The sequence below is a fragment of the Cuculus canorus genome, chromosome 4 (genome assembly GCF_017976375.1).
Source record: "Cuculus canorus isolate bCucCan1 chromosome 4, bCucCan1.pri, whole genome shotgun sequence".
NCBI classification, from domain to species: domain Eukaryota; kingdom Metazoa; phylum Chordata; class Aves; order Cuculiformes; family Cuculidae; genus Cuculus; species Cuculus canorus.
Window position 1 is genome coordinate 44,984,945 of NC_071404.1, and position 25,605 is coordinate 45,010,549.

At 35.9% G+C, this 25,605-nt stretch overlaps 1 protein-coding gene across 2 annotated transcripts in view; it reads right to left on the reverse strand.

Annotated features, from left to right (window-relative positions):
* The window catches only part of GLRB (glycine receptor beta), a 61,817-nt gene that overhangs the window by 22,969 nt on the left and 13,243 nt on the right, over nucleotides 1–25,605 (reverse strand). Inside the window, exons 3-8 of one of the 2 annotated variants that reach the window (XM_054065901.1) lie at nucleotides 24,780–24,886; nucleotides 22,053–22,120; nucleotides 14,537–14,766; nucleotides 11,464–11,546; nucleotides 8,865–9,005; nucleotides 5,385–5,537 (exon numbers count right to left, since the gene is read on the reverse strand). In XM_054065901.1, coding sequence (XP_053921876.1) covers nucleotides 5,385–5,537; nucleotides 8,865–9,005; nucleotides 11,464–11,546; nucleotides 14,537–14,766; nucleotides 22,053–22,120; nucleotides 24,780–24,886 — 782 coding nt within the window. The remainder of the gene's footprint in view (nucleotides 1–5,384; nucleotides 5,538–8,864; nucleotides 9,006–11,463; nucleotides 11,547–14,536; nucleotides 14,767–22,052; nucleotides 22,121–24,779; nucleotides 24,887–25,605) is intronic. The other variant, XM_054065902.1, reaches the window with a different exon arrangement.

Here is a 25,605-nt window from a genome sequence, read left to right on the forward strand (position 1 = left end):
ATAGGATAGTGCAGTTAGTGATGAATTATTAATAATGCATGCCTTCATTTTGTGAACAGAGAAAGAAAAAAACGATGCTGTTCAAGCTTACAGAATCTAGAAGAAGCTTTCTAGATAAAGGGTTTTTCAGGAAGCCCTTATTGTGAAAAAAACCCACATCCGCAAAGGCTGTTGAAAGGTTACACTCCCCTTCAAACTAGGTTTCAGCAAACATTCCTCCTTACAAAGCTTTCAAATATCACCATCAACACAGGTCTCACATCCCAAGAAACAAAATGCAAGTCTGATCTCAAAGAGGCTCCAATGAAAAGGAAATAGTGGCATAAACATCTACATTTGGAAAAAGCTAAAAGCTAACTTTGGAAATGGTTGTCATGTAGGGAAAACTTATTCCAACCTCACAGTTCAGAATGTCCCATTTCAGTTTTGGGAACGCTAAAAAGAAATCTTCTATAGTTAGAAGAGGGCAGCTTCATGAAATGTAATCAATGTCTATAGAAAATTGCTGGCCAAAAGGAGATAGATGCTCAGTTAGCCCTAACCGTGCTTCTTATGTTACCCATGTGCTCTTCAAAGCATGAAATAATTTTCTTCAGATCTTTTTTAAGTAACTGAGAATGTGAAAATCTTAATAAAACTGAAAGTATCTGTATAGGTGTATGAAAGTATTCAACTCTGGTTGATCATAAATAGCATATTATGTTGCTGCTGTTGCTATTTGGATATTAATAAGATTGATATGATACTTCATTTGGCATTAAACTCAAACATGCAACCTACTAGCTGCTAAAGCACTGCAGAGAATAAAGAGGCTATTACGGTCACATGATTTGAAAATATAGAATCTTATGTTATTTTATTTAGAAATCTATAATATCAACTTATGATTGCAAAGGTGAATTTGTTTATGCACTGTGATAATACAGAATAGCTAGATGCATGATATCAGATTAGAAAAACGTGGCATATAGTGAACAAACAAACCTCTGTGTCCACTCTGACTTATTTTCTGGCTACTGTATCTGAAGTATTCAAGTACAAATAGAATCACAGAAATAAGTCCATAAGGATAGATATTGAGCATCAAATAGTCTCCTTTTTTCCTAATTTATTCTCACTGGCCAATATCAGCAGTCTTGGGCTGAACATTAATTATGGATCATATTGAAGTGCAATAACAAGTACAAATAAGGCTGTATTGCTTGTTAACATAAAAAGGACACTTCTGTCTATGCCTAGCTTTCTGTTCATTCTTTAACAGTGTATTGTGTCCTGTACCATGAATGTTTATGCTAGATTCCTGAAAGGCAACTTCTACCCTAACCATGAATTAACCAAATTAGCCAATGATATGGATCGGCTCAATGTCTTGGATATTGTAATTTTTTTCCTACTTACTTTAAAAGTGTTTACTATCTTAATATATGAGTATTATTGTCATGCCTGGTGCTGAAAACATTTGTACAACCCCTTTGTAGAGCTTAGAATACTCGATCTTACAATCTTGGGTTTAATTCTACAAAACTAACTTATAAATTCTACTAGCTGAAAAGATTTTAAAGAACCTCTCATCAATTTGCTCAGTAGGGCAATTGAGTTCATGGTGACCTGCCACTAATTTCCATTTGCCTGGATTCCTAGGATGAAAAGTACATTCTCAGAGTCCAAGAAACTTCTAGGTTTTCAAGGCAATAGCAAATGAGACAGAAGCATAGAAATATTCTATTAAGCAATCATTTGCTGCCAGATCACAGTTGGCATGGCCTTGCAGACCAGAGTTTTAAGCTGCACCGTTGGCAGCAGCTGCACTAGGTGCCTACCTAACACAGTCCAAAGCCCAGAGATTATATGAAGTGAGGACAATGAATACTCTGCAAGACTAATTATTAAAAAAAAAAAATAATAGAAACACATCAATTCCTCTTTTTTCTTCTGAGGGAGCACTAAAAAGATGGGACAGAGCTCCTTCCTCTACACTTGCAAACTAAAGGGAAAGTTAGTCTTTCTAGGAAATGCCTCTGCATTTTTGCCCCTACTGTGGCATCCCTCTCAACAGCAGAGTTTAGCTTATCAGTAACACTAGTTAGATATCAGCCTGAAGTATGATTGTACAGAGCTACTATTTTAAAAATACTGTTCATGTGGATAATATCAGAAAGTGCCAATCTGGCAAAACATTTCAGAATGTGCTGCCAGGTAAATAAATCTCCCTTTCTTTCATCCATCAGGCTTATTGGCCTCAGCACCATCTCCTAGCACTGAATTCCACAGGTTATTCATATTCTGTATAACACAATATTTTCTGGTTTACACTACTGCTTTAAAAAGTCTGGCTTCATCTCACTAGTGTTATTAAAAAAGGTGATATTCTTTCTTCCTTTCCTTGTAGTTTGATATTTCTAAAACATTCTCTTCTCTCATTGAAATTCATACACTGAAAGACATGCTCTTGCCAATCCTTCTTCATACTACAGTTCTGATATATATCTTTAGGTCTTCCTCTGAGACTCTACATTTCTTACAATTCTATTAAATGAAATGACTAGAACTAAGACAGATCTGAGGGCAGAAGTGATGAAGCATGTCTGACCTCAGATCTATCTGTCCATTGCATGTGTGGAATACAGCATCACTACTCCCAGCCTTCAGTTACTCTGTTGTGCTCCCACTTGCACTCTGGACTACTGCTCCATGCTGCCAAGCTGCTGTGCACAGACAGAAGTCTGACATCCATCGGATTCCTACAGCTACAGGGAAGATCATAGTCCCTTTAGAGATCACACAGCAGAGAAGGAAAGAAAAGAATTTTTTGAATAGATGATGGCACACTGTCCACCTGTAAAGAACTGGAGAAACTCTGTCAGGCTCACTGAAAGGTGAAACACCAGAATTTAATTAGAAAAAAAGCATTCAGTGATTTTAGACTTTACGTCACTTATCCATAGCTGCTCAGGTACCACTCCTTTGTGGATTTCCTCACCACCAAGTGATCTATCTGGGTGGGATATTATAGGGCTTGCAACTTATTTATTTTCTGCACAGATAAAGCCTTTTTCTTCATACACACATCATTCTCCCAGCACAATAATCAGTCTACAAAAACATATTCTGCTTATTGGTTTACAAAGTATCTTGTATCCCTAAATCACCTGGAAACTCCTGAGGTGCCTAGCCATGGAGAGCAGTAGCCCACTATACTTAATTCTAAGGACGACTGTATTAAGATGTGCATAAATCAATCTGAAGTAGCTTCACATCTGATGAGATCTGTGTCTAGCCACTGAGAGTGTAGTGGCCATTGGTAACGCTTTTTTGGGGATTAGATATCATCCACTTGACATAAAAATGTTAACCTTTCAGATGCCAAGGTCAAATGCCTTCAAGAATGTAACTAGAAGAGTTAGTTCGTTGCCCCCTTACAAACTGGAGAAATATAAAGCTTACCCAGTGACAGTGCTACCAACTTGCGTTACTAACTACTGTCTCGTGCTAAAAAGATGGTCAGATTTCATGAATCTTACTTCTCTATGGAGTCAGGAAAAGTCACACAACCAGGCCAATGGTCAGTATCTTTGAAAACGCATTATTTCAGAAATGCTAATACATAAAAGGAACCAATAAACACACTAAATGAAAAAAAAAAAACCACAATAAATACACATGCATATTTAGTCACAAAACCATCCATGTTACATAAATCAGCTCTATGCCTCTTATACATCTAATACATGATTAATAAGCCTGTCTGGTCAGCTATTTGAAATGCAGGATTATAAAAGTAGAAATACGGCTTGGGGGTTTGATCATATTGAAGCTTGCTACAAGAAAAGTATTTCCATTTCTTGTTTCTGTCTGTTGAATTTAACACATGCTACATTTTCACCATGCTTTTTTTTTTCTTAAAATGTCTTATGTTTTGCATTATGGAATGCAATCTTGCTACTTTTCAAGGTAAGAGATTAAATTTGGTACTTGCTATCAAACTGATATAGATTGTGACTCCGTCCCAAGTAACTATTCCTATTTTTAAGAGACAAGAAAAATAAAGCTGATTTGTATTCTGAAACAAGAAAATAAAAAGATACAATAAATATAACTAAATAGTTGTTTTGTTACATTTAATTAGAGCGAGGTAGACAACAGTAACTCAGAAGACAGTTCTGGTTCTCCAAAATTTTTACAACTCTTAGTTTATTTTTCCTGTCATATCACTGGAGGAGGAAAAGTCATAGTAGATGACTTGAGAGGGGAGAAGTGGGGCTCAAGCCAGGAGATACGTGAACATTTTTCCAGCTAATAAAACTCAGCAGGCACCCTTTCCGCTCCAGTGGGCTCTTAACCCGAGGATTTCAGTTACCCTCTACTGCAAGACTGTACTGATCACAGAGACAGACTGGTAAGGTCATGTGGCAGATCCTGACTCCGAGAGTCTCCATTGCTTATTGACACACATTAGGCTGCACAGGACTCATGTCCTGTGGGGATGTGGAGGTTCAAGTGAGGGTAAGAGCCTTCTGAGAAAAGCAGGGGGCTGGAGGGATTCTGCAACTGTACTCCTGAGGTGCACTGAAAACAGGTGCACTGATCTCCTGGGACATGGAAAAGATTTGGACTTGTGGAGGAGTGTGAGGGAAATGGGGAGGATAGGGAGGCCAGAACAAGGGGAAGAAGAGGTCATGGAGACAGGAATCCAAATAGAAGAAACGTTGGGATGCAAGAGCCTGGCTCTGGATTTCATTAAGCTTTCAGGTCAGCAGATTTGGCCACCCCAGAGCTGGAGTACTATGTACAATATAATTAATCAAGAAAATATTGTTTTGATTAACTCTGTGTCCTACTATCTCAAAATAAATGAAAAGCCCGCCTACTGTGTTGTGCTGAGCAGCATGGAAGCATGAGCCTTAAGTACTCTCATGAACTGAGTCTCTAATGAAATAAAGTAATTCAAATAACAAGGATGCAAATTCTCTTCCGGAAATCATTCTGTTTCTATTAATCTTCCAAAAAACCGTTCCAAGAGGTAGCATTTAGAGCCTTCCTCATCATCCTAATTTCTTATTGATTATTCAAATCTTCAAATTTCTTTAAAATGCGTATTGCCACAGTGTCTGCAGCATCACCCATACATGGATAAGATCACATTTGAGCAGGTTGAGAGGAGCAAGGACCGCATGCTTATCACATAAGTGCTGGAAACATTTTCAAGCAGACTCATTGTGGAGGTGGATTTTACAGGACAAGGAATGAGAAGGCTTCAGTGAAAATGATGAGCGTATAATGGAAATGAAGTTGCTTTCAGTGTCTAATATCATGTTGTCAAAGCAACCGTGAATGGCTCAATGACATTAAAGCGGATTGTGATGGTATGTGTAAACACAGGTTACCCAGTGGGACTCTTGCCGCACTTGCATCAGGATTGATCCAAAATGACAGCCAGGATAGAACAACAATTAGCAGTGTAGGAGCATAAACACCCATCATGTAAAATCCAACTTGTCTTCTTAAAGTGAAGATTACTTCTACACAAGTGTAATAACCTTTAAAGAAATAAATGCATTAATTTTTTCTGTGCTTTGCAGGTCAATCTCTTCTGATCCATATCTTCTAGGCCTTCTTCTATTTAAGTTAAGAGGAAAAGTTCTATAAATTGATTTTCTGTATAAAGGGAAAGAATTCCATTTGAAAAAAAAAATGTTCAAAACATGGATTTGCCACATGTGACCATCATGTGATACTCTGTGCTCCAAATTTCACCTTCCATCTTTTCACAGCACATCAGTAACAGGCAGTTAAAGTCACTCTCATCTTGATGCTGGCTTCAAGATGCAGTCTAAACCAAATAAATGGAGTCTACCAGTCATAATAGCTTAAGCTCATCTGAAAATCTTACATAGCATTAATTTGAACAAAAAATAAAATTAAGAGACATAAGTGTAGGAAGCTTAGAGATATGACTCTAAACAGATATTCCCTAGTACTGAAAGCTGGTACAGGTGACTTCAAAAATTGGCACAGAATTTTTAAATTTTGAGAACAATGAATAATGCCTCTAACTTTTTGAAATAACAATCTAAAGCACTCAAACATTTCAGAAGATATCAGTTAAGATGAATTCAATAAAAAATGGAGTTCCATATACTAGAGGTTTTGCTGTAAGTAACAGATAGATCAGGAAGTCTGATAACCAAAAACAAATTCTGTTCATATTTTCTGTCGATTAGAAGAACAGGCATTTCTATGTTAATATTAACACAATAACATGGTAAGAACAACTTCATAAACTGTTCCATGACATGGAAAAGGTACTCCTATTTTATACTACAACAATTTCAAAAGTCATAGAAGTCTCTATTAATAAATTTGGTACAATGCTGATTCAGAAGACAGAATCTGTCAAAAATATATCTATTTTTCTTTTATGTTTTAGCAATTAAATGCCATAGAATAAGTCATCTTAAAAGTTCTGTTTTGGCATACAATAATCAGAACAACAGAACAATGAAACATTAAGGAAACATTTCCTTGGGCAGAAGACACTATTTGGTATTTTATAGTTCATTCTGTCCTCATGAATGATACATTGTTTTACAGATTTCCTATCTACATTTTCTGAATAGTTTCCAGAAACTTTAGATTTATTTTCAAGTGACGGATGACCTTCAAAACACTTATTTATTTGCTTTATGCCAGAAATGCATTCTGTATTCCTGTGCATCACTTTTCATCAGGTGGAGAATGGTATCTATTGCCCTCACCATTCAGCTCTGGAAGACCTTTTTGGATCTGTCATACATTTTGATTAAAAAAGAGTAGGCAAATTGCAAATTTAAATATTAAATTTATTGTCACAGAGAGTCACCTCAAATTTGTTGACTCTCCTCCTACTTAGGCAGGTATGATAAAACATCAGTTGATGTAAATGGGCAGTAAAGATCAAATTCTTTGCAACTGGCAAGAATCTGCTACATAAGCCACAATTTTGAAAATTTGCTCATACATGTAACACTGCATCCTGATTACCTGACAAAATCTTTAATTATGTGTGCAAAATGTGCTCTTTAACATACCTTCAATATAAGAATTTAAAGTAAATCAACCAACTACAGATTACTGAAAACACTCTTTAAACATAATTCAGAGTACTAAAATATCCCATTCAGATTAATGACGTATTCCAGTCTTGATGATGAGATTAACATTGACGTTCTTAATTTTTAAATGAAAAAGGATTTGCATTACAAAAACTTTAAAAAAAAATTATATCCTGTTGTCACTCCATCCACTCTGATGGTCCTCTAATGTCCTTTTTTTTAATGTTCAAGTTACATGCATACACACGAAGTGTGATCCTTTTACTTTGCACTTTGCACAGTGTCATTTCAACTTGTGGTCACAAGGTGCTGAAACTTGAGAGAACACTACAAACTTTTTTTCCTGTTTAATGGTCAAGTGTACAATTCTTAAATTTTTTCTTTAACGTTCTTAAAATATCTAAAATATCTAAAGATTTATGTGTTTAATTTTGTTTTAGGGCAAAACACAAAATGATCATGATAACTTTAATAACAAGATAGCAATCTTGATTATTTCCTGTTTCCCTCAAACAGAATGTAAATCTATTTTCCCATTTGTATGTATTCTATCTGGGAATTGCAAGATCCATCCCTTTAATTTTTCCCTACTTTATAGTCTATTTTTTGAGTAAATTCATTATCCAATTAAGAATAAAATATTTTTCTCACTGCTGAGTAAACTTCTACCATTTGAATGCAATCAATTCCAGTTGTTTGCTGCGCTTTCACAAATGCAGAATTTTCCTGAAGAGAGCTGATTTCGTATTATTTACTAATGGTAAATGATCTGAGATATTGAATTACATAGTTAGGTTAAGAGTTCATTCATTTTTTGCTGTTAAAAAACAAACCTCATTTCAATTTTCATGACCTTTTTCAAGTTAAATTCCTTAACTGTGAGATCTACTAAAGTTACTTGAGATCTCTTCAGACTTGGGAACTAGCTCAGGATGCAAATAACAGACATTCAATCTCCACTGAATAGTCAGTGAGAAATTTGCAAAGGATCCTCAGAAGCTGCAGCACCACAGTCATCCTAGTTGAATTTTAGTGGGAGATTTATTCATTTGATGGAAGAGTTCTGACTAAAATATACCCTGATGATTCCTGTTGTTGTAGAAAGTCTTGCAGTTGCCACAGTATATGAGTAGTTTGGATATAATTAAGGCAGGAATCAATCAAGGTAGAAAAGATAAAACACTAGAAGCCAAAGTACAGAAATCATTTGGTAAATTTGTGTCCATGCTCAGAAAATAATAATAGGGTTGAATAAACACGGGGCTGAGGATTGTAAGCAGCTTTCTGTAATGACAGACTTTCCAAAACACTTAGAGAAAGGAAGAACCTTCAGGGCAAAGCATTTGAAGTTACACTCTAATACTATCCACATCAGGATTAAATTAAAAATTGAACCAGAAAACCAAAATTACCCTACTTTGCTGCAACTGGCATAATACTATGTGACCATCATATCAGAAAATTTAGGCATTTACCAGCATAAAATAGTATTAGGAGTATAGAAACAAAACAGTGATAGTAACAACAGAAAACATGTAAACAAAACCAACAAAAACATTTAATCTCATCTTCAGTCTAGGTGTTTCTATATTTGAAATAGTTTGCAGTAATTATGTATAATAGTTGCTATTATATGAACTACTAATTTGGTAAAAGTAATCTATTTTCTCCCATAGAATGCAAGACACAAACTGGAGTACTAATCATTAACCTTAAACAATAATTGAAGGAAGCTTAAAGCTTTATACCAAGAAAATCAGGTATATTACTTACCTGTGCCTTTATAATACTTGGTACAGTTACCATATTCAATATCTTCTTTTTTAATATCAAACTGAGGCAGAGCAATTTTTTCTAGCTGTACAGGATCTCCAGACTGCCAGATAAACCGTAAGTCATCAGTTGTGTAACCAACTACAAGAACAAAATAATAATAATCTTTTAAAGAACCATCTCAGTCAGAATGAACTACAAGAAAATCTAGCGTATATGTATATTGTTTCTTTAACTGTTATTCTTTCTGTTTTCTGCTCAAAGAATTAAATACAAAAGCGAAATAATCCACAATGAACTTTTAGGTAGGCCTAAATTAGGACTTGGTGGGTGGAACATTACATTATCAACAATATTACACTGATTGAGAAGTGTCTGTTACAGTGCTCACTATAAAGAAGAAAGCAAATCTCTATTCTCTTCACAGCTTTGAAGCCTCCGGATTCATTCATACTCTAGATCAGCAAATGATGCAAAATATACTGAATTTTAATATCACTTACAAGCCCTAGTAACTTCAAAAGACCAACTCAATTGCTGTGAAGAATCATGGCTGTTGTGTAAAACAATCTTTCTGCCTTTTTAGTTTTACAAATTACAGTCCCTGACTTGGGAAGGCATTGCCATTCAGGAACTACTTGACCAGGTGTCTAGGTAGATGTGTAGCCCTACTTAAATCAATTCAGATCCTTCATGATCTCCTGAGTATGGACAGACTTCAGCATATATCTGAGTTTCTAAATCATGGTATATACAACACCATCAAGTGAGAGGCAGTGAAAGTTAGGCTCACAGTAGTCAAGCATAAAGTAGTATTGATTAAATATGCACAATCATAATCACAATTTTACATGCTGTTTTTCTGCTACTTTCTGTTTGTTCAGGATTAACTTAATTCAAACGGAGATAATGTAGGTTAAATGGGAGTAGAGATGGGGAAACAAAAAAGATGGAGTTGGAATGCAGTGTTTTGCAATTCAGAGCCTCTGAAAGAGTTCAAAGAGTCATTTTTCTGGAGGCATTAGACACATTTTTTTAAACTTTGAAAAGCAATTGTGATTAAAAAAGGTAAACTGTCGATAAGCTAAATTCTCTAAGATTTGAAACAACTTAATAAAATTGGAATGTCTCAAAGCTCTGTGATGGAAGATAACATAAAAAACTAGTTGTTTTAATTCTTCGTTCATAAAATCATCAGTCTCACCCCCTTACAACATACAGCAAATCACAAAACTGCCAAGATCTTTTATGTTAACAGCTACTGGACAGTGCAGGTTCTGACTAAAGGGAATATGTAGAACTGGTAATTGTAGCTGCAAACACGAGAACATCTCAGTAAAAAATAATGGCCTCTTTTGTTTTGGAAATGTAGCAACTAGAAAAAAAAAAAAAGTATTGATTTGAAAATAATTTAAGTAGAATACAACTGCCAATGGCTTGCAGGGAAAGCAAGCCCACTGTTGGGACTAGAGAGACAGACTGGATGTCACAGCTGAATAAAAGGTAGAAGAAATTTTAGTGCACACTTTGTTTTCCAAAGGAGAAGATTCCCCCTGAATTTGAATATATCAATTTAGCAAGGAGAGAGACAACATAGTTGTTTAAATAAATTTTTTGAGAACTTTTTTATGAGTAATTCTTCCTTGAATAATTATACCTTGCAATACCTGTGCTGCAACTCAGACTGAGAAAGCTTGTGCAAAATTCCATTAATACTACTGTTCAATTACAGTTTAACCCCAAACCGATTTGAGGTTACCATAAGAGTTTACTTCTGCTAATATATATACATATTAGTGATGGGCAGAACTCCTATGGACATGTTACAATTCTAAAGGTAAATGTTGGCAAACTAAACTATAAATTATTATTATTATTACTCTTGCCCACACTGGGATGCTCTGCTCGGCTTTGATTAACCTTGCTCTTTATTTGCCTTTGTCTTCCCTTTCCGAACCTCACATTTCTCATCTGATCAGGTGGAATAACAGACGAACAAAGTTTTTGTATTGTATTAGGAACGGGCTGGAGCAAGCCAGTTTCCTTCTCTCTGCTTAAAATTAGTCCTTACTCAGCAAAACAAACTGCAATGAAAGCAGGATCACCAGGGATTGAAGTATTGAAGTACTGAAAAAGCTGTATTGGAGTAAGCACCCTTGTTCTTGGGGAGACAGAAAGAAGATGTCAAAAGACATCCAAACAATATTGTGCTTCATCAATGTAAGGTGATAAATCAAACCTCAACAACCTACAAAGCAGCGGGTTGTGGAAGTTAAAACGAATTGGGAAAACCATGGATTCTTTTTTTTCCAAATTATACAAATTATATATGTTTGTATTTTACTAAGTTTACTGTGAATTTTTACATAAAACAAATCAGTTGTCATAGCATTTGATAGCAAAAGCTAAAAATGGAGTGCATGGTGCCGTAACCACAAGAAACATTTTTATAGGATGTATTATAGGAAGAATCAGTGAATACTAATTTCAAGATTCATTACAAATGTTGGCATAAACAATACAGAATTGATCAATTTTTGTTTGATTCTCAGGCATGTCTAGAAGGTAACTGTGTTTATGCGCAGACTGATCTACATACAACTTTCCAATTGCATCTTGCAGCGCTGTGTATCCATAGGAAACAAGGTCAAGTCCAAAGGGCATGACAGAGTAATAGACAATCTGAAAATACAGAAATGGAATTTAAAAAAAAAGTGTAAGCTGCCATGTAAGCAGTAGACTGCAATAAGAAAAAAATCACAGGTATTTCATTTTCAGCTTCTAAAATAGCAGAAAAAATAATTAAAGTTATAATAAGCAGCAGTTTGAAATTGAGCTATCTCTAGTGGTCTGAGAATAAAATTTTATAGAGAGTTTTAAACATATAGTAGATCACCACTTAGAGACTTACTAATACATGACAAAATATATGTAGCACATAAGAATAACCAAACTAAAACATCCGTACAGAACAGAGTCCTGTCTCCGGCAGAGGCCGATGGCAGACTCCCGAGGAAGAATATGAGACTATAGCAAGCAGGAAATAAAACTTCACCAGATATTCAGCAGCCTCCCTTGCACCTCTAGGACTCCTAAACCAGAAGTCATGCTTCAGTATTTAAAGAATCTGGAAAGATTCTTTTCTCCAAGAAGCTGCTTTGCTTCCAGGTGCTTACTGGAATCCATGCAAGCTTTGGTCATGAAGCATAGAATATGGTAGCTAAGCTGCACACTCAATCATCTCCTTTTATCTATCTCAAGCCTGCCTTGTAGTTCTTCTAATAGAAAAGAAGGTGAAAAAATCAATGTCCATTTATTGTCTCTGTGCCATTCATGATTTAAAGACCTCTACACCACCAGCTCAATTATCTTGTTTTTTCCACTGTGAAAAGTTCTGTCTTTCTCAGCTCTTCTTTATAAAGGATGCTGTTCTGTACTTTTGTACAAGCTTGCCACCTTTCTTGCAGTGGGAAGATCAGAACTGCACCTTGTATTCAAGATGCAAATGTAGCATGAATTCATACAGTGCCATGATGTTCTCTTTAATCCCCAGTACTTCCTAGAATTCAATTCAGTTTCTCAACCAGTACTGAGACATTAGCTGACATTTTCAGATAACTAGTCATTATTACTCAAAGTTCATTTTCTTAATTGGTAATAAGCATCGGCTATTTGCATAATATATGTAAAGTTAAAATATTTTTCCCACGTGCATAATTTTCAGTTATTTACATTGAATTTAATCTCATACTTTGCTGCCTAGTCATTAGATCTATTTGTAATTCTCACTGTTGTCTCTTATCTTTACTATCCTAAATACTTTGGCATCATCAAAAACACTTGCCAATTCACAGTTCAACGCTTTATCCAGATGATTTATTTTGAGCAGCATGGGACCCAAAAAAGACTTTTCAGTGGAGCTTTCCTGTTTACTTCCCATTATGTGTGAACACTGGCTGCTTATTCCCACACTACATTTCCTAATCCTAAACTATTTATGAAGGCAAGAGCTTTCTCTCACATGTGTTTTGTCTTTCATATGTTTTGATAAGTGGAGATTCTTCCATTCGTACGTGACAATACCTGCATAAACTAAAAATACAAGGCGTAGCAACCATATGTTTTAAAAAGCAAAAACCTTAGTAGCATGCCACCAAACCACAGTGCCTCAAAAAATTAATCTTACCTGCAGACATATAATTTATAAGCATATTGTATTATTAAAAATCATCAGAATATTTTTAGAGGATTACATCAATTTCAAAATATATTGAATTTAGGTTTTTTATTTAGAAGTTTTCAGAGACGATTTTTTCTATCAGAAATGCTTCACTTAGTATTCACTTAATATTGACTAGTCACTAACGTAACGTATCCACTAAAATAAGCTCATTGATGAATAGCTGCAGTCTGCAAAAATATTTGAAAAAAAATTCAGTTTCACTTAACACCTACTATTTCAAATGGGAAGTTGGCTTCATAGCTGAAAGTGATTTTATATTTTGAAATTTTAATTTCTACAGACTTCAAAACCTGTTAAATAAACAACAGGAATCAGAACCAGGACCTTGAGTGTAAGCCAAATGAAATGCTTTGATTGCCCAGTATATTTTCTTTTCTGATGACTGTTGGCAAAAGCCTCGAGATTGCATTTTCTCATTCAGATTTGGAATGGGTAAAAAAGAACCCAGAGTCTCCAATTTTCTTTCTTTTTTTCCAGCCACTACTGCTCTAGGAGCAAATAGCTCACATGACCATTATTTCAGAAGTGGTTCTTTAAGTCCCTCTTTACTGGAAAAGATGGAATATATTTGGGGAATCATTTTTTTTTTTTTTTTTTTTTTTTTCAGGGAAATATGTTCCAGTTCACACCAGCAGAAAATTCACTCACTGCTAGGAAATTGAGCCTAATCTCTCCAAATTATTGTGTCTATACTCTCTCCAGCATCTGTGATTCAACATGACATCCTTTTCAATCAACCAATTTGCTATTTTCAGTGAATGACTACTTTTATGGCACAGTGTATACCTTTGATAAACCAAGTCAAACCACAAAAAAAAAGTGCACAGTAATTACAATAAAGTTAAACCACAATTTTGGGTCTTCTGAAAAAATCTATACCCGATGAGGCATAGATCTTCATCAGGATTATGTGTAGTGCTATAACAAAACATTTATATTCACAAATTTTGTAATTTCTGCCTTTCCATATTTTATTAGTAAGTAATCAATGTTTTCTTCAGTTCAGGTAGAAGTTCAAGTGGTGTGCAAATTATATTGTTTCACTGAAAGTTTTACTTCATATATTTTATCCATTTCGTTACACATCCAAGAATTCATGCAATTATTGTTTCCAATAACACTAGTTCACTTAATGAGTTAGCTTAACATGATATACATTTCAAGCTTCTAGTACTTGTTGTGCTATCTACTGACATTTTCATCAGATTTCTTTACACACATCTAATTTATTCTATTATTGTTTGCAAACTATCACATAAATTTAAATTTAAAAATATTTAAATATAATTTAAATATTTAAATATATATTTAAATATAAAATATTTAAATACTCATAAAACATATTACGTTACTAAGTCTAACACAGCATATGTATCTCATATCAAGCAATTTTTTAAAAAAAAAGAGCAGAAATATATCAATAAAATACCTCATGCTGACTAGGACATCTCCATCTCGAAATATAAAAAGAAGGATATTTTCTTGTGTGACATCATGGAAGTTAGCATTTTTTTCATTTGCAAAGAATAAGTCTGGCTTCCAAAGACATTTAAACATTGTTGGGTCCACTGTCAGCGTGTCTGAACCTCTCCAGTCATTGGGTAGTTTGAGTCTGGGGTCATTCCACTTCTGTCTTAAAAAGATGTTGACTCTATAATCCTGATGGGAAGGATACATAAATATTAGACTCGGAAAAGTCTAGTCAAAAATCCACGGAGAAAGATAACCACCATCAGGCTCTGAAGAGAAAAGCAATTTATGCCCTGATTTTTCTGTCACAAAGATAGCAATCACTATTCAAATGACTTTAAGAATATTAAGTTTAATAGACTTTACTACAAGTAGATAGATAATGTCTCACTCATGTTTTTGAATATAGTAATTTTCTTTAAAAAAAGGACTAAATCGGTCACTCAGAATAATTTTTGCATCCCCTTGATAGTATCACCCGGTTACCCAGGCACAGAGAAAAGCATGCAGCAAGGCAGGAGGAGGCCATAGCTTGACTGTACTAAATTGCTACAGGCAGCAGGCACAATGTTAGTTCTATTAAGACATCCTGTGAGTGTAAAGTCCAGCTTATTCTTCATTTGTTTAGGTGGCACATAGAGGGCAAAACATCACACTATAAAAGAATAAAGCAGACCGGGTAGATAAATTTTATATCACACGCCCAGAACACAATCTCAGACCTTGTAACAGTGCTTTAGAGCTATTTTGGCAACTGAGGAAAACAGATGCCAGCTTGCAACACAAGTACTGAGATCACATGTATGAAAGGAGACACGGAATAGGTCTCAAAGAGACAAAATCAAGGCTTTATACAGAAAAAACTTCTTCTGAATTCAGCAGGACTCTTGCTCAAGGACGGACAGTAGCAGAGCCATGCTCAATGAGAACCTAATTTTGCCTTTGGTAATTTAAGTAGCATGTGTCTCAGGGCAAAACGATATCCGCACACATTCTGTCCTCAGTGAAAGCTGTGTGCATCCAAAGAAAAATCTGACCCAGTATGCCAGTTATGACTTTTCAGTCTTACTTCTAAGCATTTTTGCCTTTTAGAATTACATTTAAGCCAGGGCCTCTTCTTTGTACATATATGTAAACTAGGCAGATAACAGACAGAAAAATAATAATAGTATTGTTGAAATAAAGTGAAAAAAACCCAACAAAATAAACCAACATTCTACATATAAGACAGTTTCTAAGTGCAGTCTTCATGGTTGTCTTCTATGGCATGCTTTTTTTTTTTCATAATTGTCTATTGGGTATAAAGTATCCTGAGATAAGGGCTATGCCTTTTAGAGCACTGAAAACATTGCTACTTCTTTACAATTATAGCAAATTGTTGGAAACCTGGGAGTGAAGGTTCTCAACATATTTTTTATTTGTCAATGTATTCCGCATAACAATCTAATTTTATAAAAGTTATTTTACACATTAATGCCCTCTAACATGTTTTTTCTGTTAATACAGTATGAGTTCCCTTCTGTGGTACTTGCTATAATGCATACATCCACAGTCCAAAGCACGCGCGTGTTGGGACAGTCATGCCAACTCCAACAGGAAGAAGTTCATTTAGCTAAGACCTCATGCAGAATTATTTACCCTGTTGATTTACCCTGTTCATTGGAATACAGTGCCCAGTTTTCCCCTGTCCACTAGTCTGATCAGACCAGATATTTCTTTATTACACTATACTGTGTAATATTTTTCCTCACTGCATTGCAGAGAAAAGCAAAGCATCAAAACTAAAAAGAGACAACTTAGGTAATATTAATTAATAAGCGTAGTTCTGAGAGATATTTTACTTGTTGGCAGTTCATTTTTGAAAAAAAAATATGTGGCCGACATTTATATAAAGACCTATATTGTCAAAGTAAAGAAGAAGTATAAAAAAATAGTTGATGTGAAGTGACTTTGTACTGGAAAGGTCTCATAGAGAAGCTTCAGAACAGAAGGGATTTCAGGTCATTATCTCACAAAGCATCTTTTCAATTATATGTACATAATTGGAAATTTACTTTACTTGCTTCTTGCTGAAGTTCCCATTCCATGGGCACTTCTCGTCTCAGTGAAAATGACTAAACTATATGAAATAAATACTGCATACCATTCATGCTCACAAGCATTACACTATTCGTTACACTAAACTTAATTTCCCCATGAACAAGTGCATTACTCTATTCTTAACAAAATAAAATGCCTTCTCAAAGTCATAGGCAAATGATAAGAAGCGTCCAATGCTTGCCTTCACCTTACCCATTCAGAAGATGATGATGTTTACATCACTGAAAAGCAGAATACACTGACAAAATAAGAATTGGAAGTAAGATCAGGTGGGTGCTATTTTATTATATTATTGAGGGGAGACCTTATTGTTCTACAACTGCCTGAAAGGAGGTTGTGGAGAGGAGGGAGCTGGCCTCTTCTCCAAAGTGACAGGGGACAGAACAAGGGGGAATGGCCTCAAGCTCCGCCAGGGGAGGTTCAGGCTTGACCTCAGGAAAAAATTTTTCATGGAAAGGGTCATTGGGCACTGGAACAGGCTGCTCAGCGAGGTGGTTGAGTCACCTTCCCTGGAGATGTTTAAGGGACAGGTGGATGAGGTGCTGAGGGGCAGGGTTTAGGGAATGTTGGGAATGGTTGGACTCGATGACCCAGTGGGTCCCTTCCAACCTAGTGATTCTATGATTCTATTTCCTCCCTTTCTCTGCTACGAATGAACTTAAATATACCAAACAATGGGATGTTGTGATGTTCTAAGAACTTGATTCCAATTCAAGTCAATGGAAGAAAAATCCCATAAACCTAAAAAAGCTAAGTTCAAAGCTACCTAAACGACTAGAAACATGTCTAGCCATGGGTGTGGCTAGAGAGGAAGGCCACCAATGTACTTGAGGCAACATAGAAAATGTAGAAGGAAGCAGAGAGATGTGAGGATACAAAATTTTGCTTAGTCAGACAATGATGTGCAAAAGGACTTATTTTTAGAAGACTATGAACTATTGCAGCACCTGGCAGCAGTATACACTTTGTTCTGGTATAATCTATTTTGAAATAAGCCTGAAACCAGTTCTCTCAAATTTGGGCATGAATTTTAAGATTCAGTATGTGCACTACAATTAGGTTCAATAGGGGTTGAAAAAGTGGTCTGCATGAAGCAAATGGTCTTCCTCCTATACATTTGACAAACATTCCTTGAATATTGCAGAACGATGGTCATTTTGTAATAAAGGAGAGTTAAATAGCAATTTAAAAGCCTGAAACAACGTGGGGGGTGGAAGAGATATTCATCAGACCTAGGAGGATCTGGCAGGTAAAAAGAATCACAAAAGTATTCTACAGAGCCTTGCTTTCCCCATGAAACTCCAATAGAAGGCAAGTTGTCTTAAGGGAGGTTGAAAGGGGAGGCATTCTAGGAAATATTTCAAATGCAGCCTACTAAACAGTGGGCATGTTGCCAGAAAAACTCCTCAGACCAGAAACCAGACATAGCCGATACATCTCTTTCTGCAAACTGGAGCACATAGTTCATGAAAGGCTTTTTTTCTACATGAACTGCACTCACACAAAGAAAGGAAGCACAATAGCGCTGTCTGTTAGTAAGACATAAAACGGCATTTTTGAGATTAAAATAAGGAAGCTGAATTTTCCTTTATACACACAAATATTAAAAAGACCTTTCTGGAAGGTTTTAAAGTAAAGAAGAAGGAGGAATTGGTGTCTTACCATTTGAGTCAGTAAACAAAGGTTACACTGAAAGCAGAGAGTCAGATCATAAGCACAGCTAAAACACTACACAGTTCTTCTCTATCTTAGCTTTACAAATTCTTAATCGCTTTGTAGTTAAATAATTTTTTTGTTCATTTTTTCCAAGTAACTTGCTTAATACATATGTGAAAACGTTGCAAATCTGTACGGTATTCTAGGGTCCAGAGGAGGGATACAAGGGTGATCAGAGGGCTGGAGCACCTTCCATACAATGACAGGTTGAGAGAGTTGGGCTTGTTCACCCTGAAGAAGGCTCCGAGGAGATCTTATAGCAACCTTCCAGTACCTGAAGGGGGCCTACAGAAAAGCTGGAGAGGGGCTATTCATAAAGGCTTGTGCAGGTAGGATGAGGGGCAATGGGTGCAAACTGGAGAGGGGCAGATGTAGACTAGGTATTAGGAAGAATTTCTTCACCATGAGAGTGGTGAGGCACTGGCACAGGTTGCCCAGGGAGGTTGTGGACGCCTCATCCCTAGAGGTGTTCAAGGCCAGGTTGGATGGGGCCTTGGGCAGCCTGATCCAGTGGGAGGCGTCCCTGACCATGGCAGGGGAGCTGGAACTGGGTGATCTTTAAGGTCCCTTCCAACGCTAACTATTCTGATTGTATGATTCAACAACACAACAGGAACACTGCTTTTTCTTGACACAGAGCAAACATTTGCCCTTCAGTTTATTCACAGAGGCTTCCGTGTACAGCATCTGCACTATGCATCCTATCTTGCTTCAAACTGATATTATTTCAGACCTGTCAATGTTTTTCTATAAATAAACTCCTTTCTCTCTTAAAGCTAGGTAGACTCTACTTCAGTGGAAGGTAATCTCTACAGTTTTTGTTGAGGATGAGCCAACTCCATAGCTAAGAATGCAATCATCATGGGACTCGAAGGACAGCAATCAAAAAATAATTGACAATAATTTTGTGGGATTCCTGAAATATGTGAGGAACCATCAGAACCAGGCACCATGAAACTGTGGGAGCCTGCTGACTAGTTAGAAGTTCCAGACATTGAGAGGAGAGTTGGCTCTTTCAGAGGAGGGTCTAGGAGTAGAATACAGGACATCTTGTTGAAGATATTTCCTTCTGCATCTCTTTAGACATCCTTCTAAAAGAAAGGAGATCAGTATGCCAAGAGACCTTTTCTCACTAGCACTCTACACTTGTGTTTGTTGAGCCTTTAACCATCACCTCACTTCCAATCACCTGGCACCAATGGTTATTTTTCCCCACCCTTCCATCCCCTAAAAGAAGGAATCATCTCCTTAACATGGCTGAAATAGGATGCTTAACTCCCACACTGATTTTGTGAAAATTATGAATTCATCTATTACAGCCAGAGACGGCTACAAAGCCAAGAATCATCGTAATACTTCATCGAGGGAAATACTTAGAAATACATTATTTCACAGCTTTTGATATCAGTAATGGTATCACGCTGATCAGTTTAGTAGCTTCTGATAACTTTAGAGACAGTCAAGAAATAAATAGTCCACACAATTCACACCAACGCCTGAGACAGTACGGATGCAGGTAGCCACCCTCTTCTCCAACACTGAGGAAGATTTTTCAGCAGTTCTGTTACTGCCTGCAAATGTCTGCAAGGGACCTCTTTGGTCCTTCACAGAATTGGTGCTTTAGCTCCAGGAAACACTTTACCTGTGATCCTGGAGATGTAAGATTTTTCCTAGTCCAAGGTGCACTGTACAGTGCGTTTCCAGACCACCTGAAGGCAAGTACCAGGCTATCCCCAAGAGAACAGTGGTTCCTGAATGTCCACAGGACCCAGTGCTTACTGCAGCAGGAAGAGTTTCACAAGTGATATATGGAAGAATAAATTGACCATTTCTTTTGTCAGTGTTTCCCGTGATATATTAAGGCAACCAAGAAGAAAACCACAATTCACAGAAACATGCTTAGCTATCATGGTGATCGTTTGGACATAGAAATCTAAATAAAAACATAAATTAAAGTAAGAACAGTGTCTGAAGTTCTGAAATTTGGAGCACAACATGAATTGTATTATAGAACATCCTAGTAAATATGTGAGTGACCATATCAGGAATTCACAGACATGCATATATGCATTGATGTAGAGACCGTACTTAATTTTTGGCAGGGAAGCATTCCCCTTACATTAACATTTTGTTACTGTTTGGATCTGGGTAAATTGTAAAAAAGGCTCTGTTAAAGTCGCTTTTTAAAGCATGCAATAAATTTCAGAAACTTGAAAGGGCCATCTGGCCTAATATACCTGCCATCTTAGACACTTATCTCACTCCTACTTTCCTGCTCTTCCTCCCTGCCTCTTTTTAAACTTCAGTTCCCTTTTTGTTTTCAGAAATAAATCTCAAGGTATCTTCAACATACTTGCATTCTTTGTTTTAATATCATTTCCCACTAATGCCATTAGTTGACTTACTATCATTTGCAATTATATCTAAATCTTTATTCTCTTCTAGTGAAAGAAACAGAAATTTCTGGCCAAGCTGTTCAAAAGCTGTTTCAGCCATCACATATGTTTAACTTTGAGTGGCTCTGCAGTGTCACTAAAATGTTATTAGGGTATTGTGTAAGCTGGTTCTGCATTGTAAGATGAGTATTTACTTCTATTGACAACAAGAGGTCTTTTATTATGTATTAGCCATATTATGTTTTACTGCTTTTGTGCCATTAAGAGTAAGAATGCTGCCTTAGTCACAGCATTGAAAAAAGCAGCCTGACTTTGGGAATGGACTCAACACTTTAGATGCAGCAGATCACCAAAGTTATTTACAAATAGGATGCTCAAGGAGCATCTCAGAACTCCCATGCTGAGTGCATGCCCCAACTGTGGCTTCCAATGCACTGACAAGACACCGTGTACTTCCCTCTTCTTTACACAAAAGTAAAATGCTGATCAGGTTAGAACATCTTCAACCATTAAATGTAATTTTTTTGGCAATATTTTTGACAGTATTTACTGGAAATACCATTGCAAAAAAGATCTTCAAGTACTTAAGTATTGGAAAGGGCTTTGTTGAAATGACTTCTTATTTTGAAACAGATTTTATTTCCTAAAGAAATAAAAAGTCAAAATTGTAAGGAGGATTATTTGGTGCTGTTATTGACAGTGACCTTTTCTGACAGAACTGGAAACACATTTTCAGACACTTCACTCCTCAGTCTGTGTCTCACACTGTAAATAAACAAGAGTAAGAGAATGACCATTGAACATGTACTCCTTTACTCTTCTTCCTTCTGTACCTCCACAATTTACTCCTAAACTCAAAACTACATGAAACAGAGAATGTGTATTCTTCAGCTTTATGCATGTGTGGTCTTTTCTAGTATTTTCTTCAGCAATACACCAAACAACCTATACACTAACTCTCAGGAAGATTACTTAAGTCATACTACCGAATGCGTTCTTCTTCCAAACGTATGGAAGTAAGTATATTGCCTGCATCTTAGATACACATACATCAGATTCTAAAAGTTATAACAATCTATGGACAACTATAGATTAACAGGTTTATGGCATAAAGCACAGTCAGCCTATCACTAACTCCATTAACTCAGTTCTCATTGTCCATATAACAAGCATTTCTACTTTATAGATCATAATCATCAGTTTGAAATTCTATTTAATAAGAAAATCTCCATGTGTGCCAAAATAATTTCATTTCAGTCTTACCATAGTTGTCTCTTGAATTGACCCAAAGCTGTTAATGAAGATGTTGACTGCAACATCAACTGGAATTCCTAAAAAAAAAGAAGAAGAAAAAAACATTTCTTATGAACTGTACAATACAGTAAAGTTATCCAGCATTTAAAGATCCTTTATACTGGTAGCTCAATGTGAATTGGTTTTGGCTGGTTTTTTTATAAGGTCATACACTTTATCTTGTCAAATTATTTTACACACAGTTTTCAAAATCTGTTACCTAATCTATTTCCATTGAAAGCCAACAGACGTTACAAAAAATCTTTTCAGTCTAGTCATAAGAAAACAGAAAAAGAAATCCCTAGTCCAGAGCGCTAAGTTTAAAGCATTTCACAGCCCATAAGTGTGAATAATTTTCAGATTCCATGATTTTCTGTTATCACGGAATGCTCAACTTAGTGTTACTTTTCCACACAGTGTAATGGATAGAGGTAATTCACATTTCTAGCAGTGGGCACTTTTAACCGTCAAGGCCATAATGATGATCTATCAATCCAAATTACCTGTTCATGATTTATGATGAGACATTTACTTACATTGTAAGAGGATACTTCTTTGTGCAAGTCAAGTATATAACTGCAAAATATGAATACAGGTAGATAAAAATTGTTGAATGCAGCTTTCACAGCTGTTTAGCCTTGGTGCAAGAGAGCTGGAAAGCTGCTCCATTTTGCAATGGTCACCAATTTGACAAGAAGGAATTCTAGAAGCCAGTAGCTATAAAGATATTAAGATGGCCTGGTTTTTTGTCCTCTTTTTCCACAGCCAGGATTCCTGTAGTTGAAGAGGGCTAGTGTGACAGCTGCTACATCTGCCCTCTGTCACCCTGTGGGAATTGATTGGCAGTCATTAATCTGGTGTTAACAGAGTTATCATGAAGCATGGAGAAGTGGCCTGATGGTTGTGCGAACTAATTATGGTCCGTTAGTTTCATTTAGCACCTATATGTTGAGAGTGTCAGTAAGTACAGTAGATGCATGTATCTGATCTCATTTACACCATTACAAATATTAAATTCAGTGAGTTTCTTTCTATTTTCAGAAAAAGAGAGACATAAGAATATGTGAAGACTATTTTGACAGAGTGAATACAATGTGAAGTAATATATGCCTCATCTAACAGCTTGCTTGCCTGCATAAAATATTTTGGTGTACATTTAATACATAAATTCAAACTCATTCTCTTGGTTCACTAGAAAGTCACTAAGATAAGACACTAAGATTTCATTTTTTTCAGTTAAACCAGTTTGTGGTTTGCTTTTGATTTTTTGGTCTTTTTTTTTTTTAAATGAGACCAGTTAAGTGTGATGGGTTTGGTTATGCAACAAGCACACTTTATTTAGTGCCTGATACGTGTGACAGAGCATCCACCTCATCACTAGTAACCAAGAGTGTACTATCTCTCCCAGATTTGAATAGGAAGTGCCATCCAAGAAAATCACTCATGCGTGAGGAATGTTTTAACATGGGCAAACCACTTGTCAGAAAATGTTCTTTTTTCTTCCACCTCCCTGTGAGTTAGCATTACATATCCTCCTTTTTCTGTCCGCCTTGATTCTTGCCAGACTGCCAGCAGGCTTATCAAAAATACAAAGAAATCTGCAACATGCTTTGTGATTACAAGCTGATCATGCTGAAGAACAGGTAGAGCAGAGGCCGGACGGTTATTCTTTGTGACAAGGCTCAGTACTGAAAACATAAATATAATACTACAGAGAATAAGAAGGAACTAGGACACTTCTTTCAAACCAAGTTTAACACGTTCATAAAACTTTTTTTTTCAAAAGCTCAATAAAAATTATAGATTTCCAAATTTCTCATACTATTGACATGCATGTTAAAATATCTCGTAATGTGCATCTAATTAAATGTAAATTCTAAAATGAAAGAACTGATCGACGTAAACTACAGTGTCTGTAGTGTAATAAAATTGTTTGTCTTTTTCCAGAAAGGAAATATTCTGATTCCTGGAAAGTGTAACCTATAGCTCTATGAATTATTAGAGGTTTTGCAGAGAATACATATTTCAACCTTTTCTGCATATATAAGGAAATTACATTTGCCTACATGAAAGATTCCTACAACATTTGACTACTGGGGAGATGATTTAAAGTCAGAGAATGTGTTTAAATTCATTAACCATCTGAAAACCCAGAGTGCATAGATGTATTACTAACATTTCTTTAAAGTATCTAATAACTGTATGGTTTCCAAATAGTGATACTGATACCAATTTTAGCAAAGTCATCTTGAAAGATGACTGTAGAGAATTTTGATCTTGTAAAATGCTGTAAAGCAGTGGTATTACTAAAGACTAACTAAAATCTAGGGATACAAAGACATTTTTAAAACTTTTTCTATGAAATGAAATTATATTTTAAAAAATCTTTAATATTAAATATTAAATAGTAATAGTAATAGTAATAGTAATAGTAATAGTAATAGCAATAGCAATAGCAATAGCAATAGCAATAGCTATAGTAATGCATCACATTATGATAATTAAATCCTATCATATTATCTTTCAGCTTGAAAGGGTGAATATTATCTGCAGTTTCACACTAGTGAAATTTCCATTTAAAAAAAAAACCCAACAGTATTTCGGTTGTGAACATTATCTCAATACAAATTTTCTGTTTGTGAAAAGAGCAAAAGCTAAATTCCAACAATTAAAAAGAAGTTGAAATATCTGACAAACCTTTGAAATTAGGCCTTATCCTCGGATCATAACTGAGCAATAGCCTATTCAAGATATTGCTGGTGGAATTGACAGGTACTCTTGCAAGGTCTTCAGCTGATTGCTGGCTGTAAAAAAAAAGTGCATTAGTTGCTATTAAGACAGAAACAATTATTGTGTTAAGCTCTGAAACTTAAGTAATTTTAAAGTCATGCCATAAATGCCGTGCCATGAGCGAAATATGTTCACTATTTTCAAGTTCCACCGTATGTAGTCTTTTTTTCATTGTGATGCTTCGGTGTTTTTCAAGAAACTATAACAAATATGAAAGCTCTCCTGTATACTCTTAACTGTAAACTTGGAAGTAAACAAACTGCATTTTACTAACTGTCCCCTTCCCTCCAATATAAATACCCAGAGGGACATGATTTCTTCACTAGTAGAAAGCAGCCACCTGAACTATTTTTAGTGATTGTCAGATTAGGAATGTAAGTAAACTGACAGCCACTTCGTAAGTGCCAAACCATGCAGTGGCTTTTGGCAGTCCTCTGCTCTTCCATGCCAGTGCCAGCTATTCCACCCAGAGCTGGAGCCACTGCATATTCTTCTTGTCAAGTGCTAATAAAAGCTTTGTTATGGGAAACATGGCCTTGGATTCTCCTTTGCTTTTGTAGGGGGAAGTCAAATTTCCTCATTTGCCTTGTTGTTATTGTGTTGGGTGTTAAACTAAAACCAGTGCTAAAAATAAAAAGATTCTGTGACAGGCAAATGTAGCTACAAGTGAAACATTATACTGAGTGCAGCAAAAAGCCATGAGAGTCCCCATCCCATGTACTTTATGCACCTA